The following is a 6,813-nucleotide window of genomic DNA, read 5'->3' as shown; positions in this document are numbered from 1 at the left end:
GGAGGGGGAGGAGGATTCAGGAGGGAGGAGAAGGTGGCAAAGAGCTTCCTAGGGTTAGAGGCAGATGCTTGGAATTTAGAGTGGTAGAAATTGGCTTTAGCAGCAGAGACAGAAGAGGAGAATATAGAGAGGAGGGAGTGAAAGGATGCCAGGTCCGCAGGGAGGCGAGTTTTCCTCCATTTCCGCTCGGCTGCCCGGAGCCCTGTTCTGTGAGCTCGCAATGAGTCGTCGAGCCACGGAGCAGGAGGGGAGGACCGAGCCGGCCTGGAGGATAGAGGACATAGAGAGTCAAAGGATGCAGAAAGGGAGGAGAGGAGGGTTGAGGAGGCAGAATCAGGAGATAGGTTGGAGAAGGTTTGAGCAGAGGGAAGAGATGATAGGATGGAAGAGGAGAGAGTAGCGGGGGAGAGAGAGCGAAGGTTGGGACGGCGCGATACCATCCGAGTAGGGGCAGTGTGGGAAGTGTTGGATGAGAGCGAGAGGGAAAAGGATACAAGGTAGTGGTCGGAGACTTGGAGGGGAGTTGCAATGAGATTAGTGGAAGAACAGCATCTAGTAAAGATGAGGTCAAGCGTATTGCCTGCCTTGTGAGTAGGGGGGGAAGGTGAGAGGGTGAGGTCAAAAGAGGAGAGGAGTGGAAAGAAGGAGGCAGAGAGGAATGAGTCAAAGGTAGACGTGGGGAGGTTAAAGTCACCCAGAACTGTGAGAGGTGAGCCATCCTCAGGAAAGGAACTTATCAGGGCGTCAAGCTCATTGATGAACTCTCCAAGGGAACCTGGAGGGCGATAAATGATAAGGATGTTAAGCTTGAAAGGGCTGGTAACTGTGACAGCATTAAAGTCAGTTAAGAACAAATTCTCATTTACAATGACGGCCTACCGGGGAACAGTAGGTTAACTTCCTTGTTCAGAATGACAGATTTTTACCTTGTCAGCTCTGGGATTCGATCCAGCAACCTTTTAGTTACTGGCCCAACGCTCTAGGCTACCTGTCGCCCCTGTTATTGATATAGATGGCACCTATAGCCAACAGATAGAGTTTATTGCAAGTGTCCCATGATATCGAACATTATTGTGCTTCTCTCTCATGTTATGAATACAAACTATATGTATTATTAGTCCTACTATCACAAAGCAAATCCATACTGTGTTCTAGACCAGTGGTTCTCAAACTGTGGGGTGGCACGAGGAGTCGGCACGGGTTCGTTTTTTAAATTTCAGGTACTCAGTCCGGCTTTAAACTTACTCTTGAAAGTTGTAATAGTAGAATGCACAAGGTGCAATTTCTAAATTGGGTAGTGCATCATCACTTCCTCTTGTCATGTCAGTCATTGTATGCTTATATATTTAGAGATATTTATAACTTGTCAGAAATGTCCAGATCAACTAGTCCATGTCAGATAAGTTAATTTTTATTTATGTTTTTTAGCCCATATTGTTGTAATTTTTTTGTCACTGAAATATCACATGAATACACATTAGACATGGCAAAATGTATAGAATTTAAAGAAAATAAGCTTTAAACCTGGGGAGGGGGGGCACGAGATGTTCCCCAATGCTGGAAGGGGAGGCCCGAGTGAAAAAGTTTGGGAACCCCTGTATAAACTACACTACCCCCTTGTGTTCATGAAAACTATGGAGCACAGGTGTTTGCCTTTCATTCTTTGTAATTATTCGTTTTCATCTTATTGAACTAATAGGCTACTGTGTTTGGGGTGTGCAGCCTATTGGTAGGCCTACTTTGAAATGTATTCCCACCACAAAACGCCCGCGTGCCAATGTGGGCGCATGAATTCCGAAGTTTACCAAACAGGCACGGAAGATAGGGACACCGTGGGCGAGCGAGTGGGTTAGAGAGGCTATTCATTCACCCCTCGCTCCTTGGCCCCGATGTGCCCTTTTCGCTTGCCTCCTTTTATTTGTCCCGTCGGCAGAGCGAGCCGCTCGAATGGGTCCTTTGGAATGGAACGAAAAGAAGAGGCGAATGCAGCTGTGACGTGGGCGTTGTTGTTCCATTCACTGCGCTCGCTATGGCAACGGGGCAGAGGCCAGGGAAAAATGCGCCCCTTCTCTTTGGACTGCGTCGCGAGGAGAGAGGCAGCTGGAGGGGCCGTGACAGTTAATATCCCACTGCTCTGAGCGCAAGCCACCATAAATATACACAAAACAATGGTTTTCTCAAAATGTAACACTATAAAGACATTTTTTTTTGTATTAATTTCAAGGTGAAAAGATTATAGCCTGGTGAATATGAATATATTTGAACAAAAAAATAATAAACATTCGCACAAATGACATAGGCCTAGGCCATGGCTCTAATGCATGTATGCATTGTATGCATCGAGTTTGTGGATGTTTCTCATAAATAGATCAATACTATTCAGAATAAATTACCTCAATCGAATAAATGTTTATTGACTAGTTTTTTCCACTGAAATAGGCCTAAGAGGCTATCCACTCTTTCTCAGTCAACACCAGCTTTTCACTCTGCTCTGTTAGTCTGCAGCGGGACTGCCAGTATTGTTGGGGAGAGTGATAGGGGCTTCTATAGAATCTCCCGTGACCAATGAGCGGGGTGCTGTCAGGGGTAACAACATCTGTCAACCGTTCTTGGCCAATAAAGAGCTGAGCGAGGCGGACCTCAGGTGTGCGCCTCTACGTCCCCTTGGCACCGCGCCCGGGAGATCGAGAGCAAAACCTAGCTAGCTGCCCGGTGGCGGAAAATAGTAACTGTCAAAGGCAGCTCCTTTAACGACAGAGCTATCACTCCGGCTCCGAGAGTTATGGCGACCGCAGCGTCCAACCACTACAGTGTCCTGACTACCGCCAGCAGCGCGCCGCGGCAGCACTCGGAGTCCGGGAGCATGCAGCAGGCAGCGGTGTACAGGGACGCGCACACCCTGCTCCAGAACGACTACACTCTACCGGGCAGCGGTCATCCGCTTAGCCACGCTCACCAGTGGATCACGGCTCTGTCGCACGGGGACGGGGCTCCGTGGCCGTCGAGTCTCCTCGGAGAGCAGGACGTGAAGCCCATTCTGCAAAGCGACCGAGAGGAGCTCCAGAATTCCGCCAGTCTGCAGCAACAGCAACAGCGACACCCTCACCTAGCGCACCAGGCACATCACGACGCCAGGGCATGGCGAACAAGCACGGCCTCCACGCACATTCCCGGTATGGCTACATCTGATGGCCAGAGCCTGGTGTACTCCCAGTCTGGGTTCGGCCTGGGAGGACCAGAGCAGATGCACCACCACTCCCTGCAGGAGGAAGACCACCACAGCCACAGCCCACATCTGAGCGAGCATGGAGGCGGGGTACAGTCGTCCCTCTCGCACCACCAGCACGGGGGACACCCGGAAAACTCGGACGAGGACACGCCGACCTCGGACGACCTGGAGCAGTTTGCCAAGCAGTTCAAGCAGCGGCGCATCAAACTGGGCTTTACCCAAGCTGACGTGGGGCTGGCGCTGGGGACCCTTTATGGAAATGTATTTTCTCAAACCACTATCTGCAGATTCGAGGCGCTTCAGCTGAGCTTCAAAAACATGTGTAAACTCAAACCACTGCTTAACAAATGGCTGGAGGAGGCGGATTCCACCTCGGGGAGCCCCACCAGCCTGGATAAGATCGCGGCGCAGGGGAGGAAGAGGAAAAAGAGGACCTCCATCGAGGTGGGCATAAAGGGGGCTTTGGAGAGCCATTTTCTCAAAAGTCCCAAACCAGGCGGCGCGGAGATCACCTCCATAGCGGACAGCCTGCAGCTGGAGAAGGAGGTGGTGAGGGTTTGGTTTTGTAACAGGCGGCAGAAGGAGAAGAGGATGACGCCCATTGGAGGACAGTTACCGGGAACGGAGGACATGTATGGGGACACACCACCTCACCACGGCGCTCAAACCCCGGTACAATGACCTTAAACCCGTTATAACACATGGACCCCTAAAGGATATGAATGTCCCCCTGTGTTTCTCTGTGCCTGACCAGTTAGCATTGGACCGTAGCCAGCCCAGTGCTAATGTTGGACCTATATGGAACACAGTGGGGATACCGAGTGTAAGAACTCGAGCACTACACCCCAGACACACAGAAATCGAGAGCTATGGGGAGTTTTCATGCAGTGGAGATGCGACACGCAATTTCTGGCTACATGGACCGTGGTTGGTGTGTGCTAACCAAAAAAGGTTCAATATCATTGACATCAAATCGATTTCATAGTCAAGGCGCCAATATGTCGTAATGTGTAAAAAATAAAGACAGTATAGGCTGTGTGCACGAACCTACCCGCGGGAAACAGGCATAGAGATCGCAGCCGACAGTCGGTAAATAAACGCCATCTTTCCTTAATAACAAAAGCAACAGGGGTTTAACACGGTCGAAGCTCAATACACCTGCTGCACCATTAAATAAAAGCCAATACTATCACCAGCATATTATTATTAGGCCTATTGTTATTATCATGGTAGGTATTATTATAATAAACATTATTAGTCATGTTTCTATGACAAAGGCAAAGCATAGGCCTATAGGCTATAGGCTAATGTTTATTTACATAGAACAGGGTCATAACGTATGCCTGCATGGACACATGGGGACATGGGATATATTGACATGTATTTTGAGATATATTGAATCAAGTTCATTTCAATTCAACATGTCATGATTAGTTTCAGTTTTACTAACTATATTTGAATTGCAGTTTGTTAATTACCATACAATAGTAAACACAGCATATCCTGTACTGTAGACAACATATTTACCAAGGCACAATGTGTCAGTTATAGTCTATAATGTGGTCAGATTGTATCCCAATAATAAATAAATAAATATCCCCAAAATTAAAGTATCCATAATTTTTAATATATCATAAAATAGGCCTACATAATAATAATAATAATAATACAGTAATAATAATTGTGTCTTGTGCATACCTTGCGAGGCACACACCATGTATGAAGTCAAAATTAATTTAATTTTCTCTTGACACCTCATGTCGTGTCCATCATGTGTACATTTCTGCGCGCCTGTTTACAGTAGCCTATGTGTTGTGTTTGTATATTTATTTGTGTTTCCAAAATCCTGTGATCAGAAAGACCGAGAGACTGTAAGGACCATACCATATCACTGAAGCCTGCCCTCTGCCTTCGTTTCGTAAGAAGATAATAACGGAATATATCTGTACCAGCTCTGTCTTCAGTGGCTCCAATTAATCTAGACAATGATTAATTCACCAAGAAGAATTGTTCGTGGGATGTAACTTACATTTGTTTTTGTATCGCTTTGTATGTTTGTTTGTTGAATTTTCTCTTGTCAGACCAGTGCCAAAGCACAAACACGTACGTGCACGTGCTCTTGTGCCGCTCAACTCGTGATATACATCTGACAGCTGCAGGGTTGGGGTCAACTTTGGCAATTCCTGGAGTCAAAATTGGTTCATTATTTCAAGAATTTCGATTAAAAATTGAATGGAATCAGGAGGAGGCTGATTCCGAATTTGAAATGGAATGACAGGAAATATAATTAAATTAATGGGAAATTCTCAACACACTGACATAAATTAGATAATTTGTATAGCTAATACTTGTGAACCAAATTGGTTTGAATAGCATTACATATTCTCGTTATTTACCTCAAAGTATAGGCATAACATCAACTTATATTATGTAGACTAAGGCACTTCAGTGAGATAATGTGACAAATAGCTATCAATATCACTTATACTCACCTGGCCTAGTGGCACTGATATACAAAACAACTATTTCACTCATCATTGCATGGAAAATGTAGCCTATAGGCTTAGCCTATTTATTGGCATCTGACTCATCTAACGCCTATGCGTATGAATTGTAAGCCTAATTGAAAAGGCTCCCTGGGAAAATTCAAATTGAGTAGGCCTGCACATTTAATACATTTAATACATTTAAGAATAGCTGAAATTAAATTTGTTTGAATTGTTTTTCCTGTCATTCAAATGTAAATTATTATTTTTCTTGACCATTCAAATTCAAACTCAAAATGCTGTATTGGATTTGAGTTTATCTAAGCATTCTGAATTGACCCCAACCCTGTGACTGATCAAATGAATGGGGAAAAGAAATCAATAATTGCACAATTTCTATATTATGTTTTTTTGTCATTAAAATGTATTTGTTTTTTTTATAATCCTTTTGTATTCTTCTCATGTTCTTTTAGCTTGACGAATGGATCACTACTGTCACGCACAACGCTGTACCAATAGTCTTGGCCGCGCGAGCCTGCATTACAACTATGGATTTTATAAATCTGTCTAGGTTGCACAAAATGTCCTTGAGCGGTTTCCGATAACTGTATATTATCGCTGATTTGCACACATTGTCTTGTGAAAATAAATCGTGTCATTACAGAAGTAGCCAGTCAATAACATATAGGCCTATACTAAGAATAACATTGTTTTTTAGCGTAATTTCTGTCTCCACAATTCCAGTCACCGTTTTTCTCATGTTGCACAGATGTAGGCCTACACATTAAACAATTGCGACAATTATAAAAACAATTCGCTTTTAGACGAAATATTGGTCTTTATGTAAAATAGATTATTAAAATATTTAAAGAAATATCCAAATAGCTTACCTGAAATGTTATTAGATTTCAGAAAAACAATACGCTATTACATAATGTAGACAAAGGAACCAAACTTTTGTGACCAGGGCTCAACAGACGGTCGGATAGCCTACACACATGTTAGAACGTAGACCCCTATTATTCTCACATTCAGCCGATAAAAATGTCATACTCGACAACCAATACATTAATGCGTTATTGAATATTGTGGTTGGTA

General features: G+C 44.4%; 1 protein-coding gene across 1 annotated transcript; it reads left to right on the top strand.

The window, feature by feature from the left end:
• The first annotated feature begins 2,590 nt into the window (after positions 1 to 2,590).
• Positions 2,591 to 6,160, top strand: LOC139582840 (POU domain, class 3, transcription factor 2-like). Its single transcript, XM_071413220.1, has one exon. The coding sequence runs from the start codon at positions 2,783 to 2,785 to the stop codon at positions 3,908 to 3,910; it is 1,128 nt and encodes a 375-aa protein (XP_071269321.1). The 5' UTR covers positions 2,591 to 2,782; the 3' UTR covers positions 3,911 to 6,160.
• Positions 6,161 to 6,813: the final 653 nt, after the last annotated feature.

This window comes from Salvelinus alpinus, chromosome 8 (genome assembly GCF_045679555.1).
Source record: "Salvelinus alpinus chromosome 8, SLU_Salpinus.1, whole genome shotgun sequence".
In the NCBI taxonomy this organism is placed as follows: domain Eukaryota; kingdom Metazoa; phylum Chordata; class Actinopteri; order Salmoniformes; family Salmonidae; genus Salvelinus; species Salvelinus alpinus.
The sequence above is the reverse complement of the archived record's forward strand: the minus strand, read 5'-3'. Positions and strand labels throughout refer to the sequence as shown.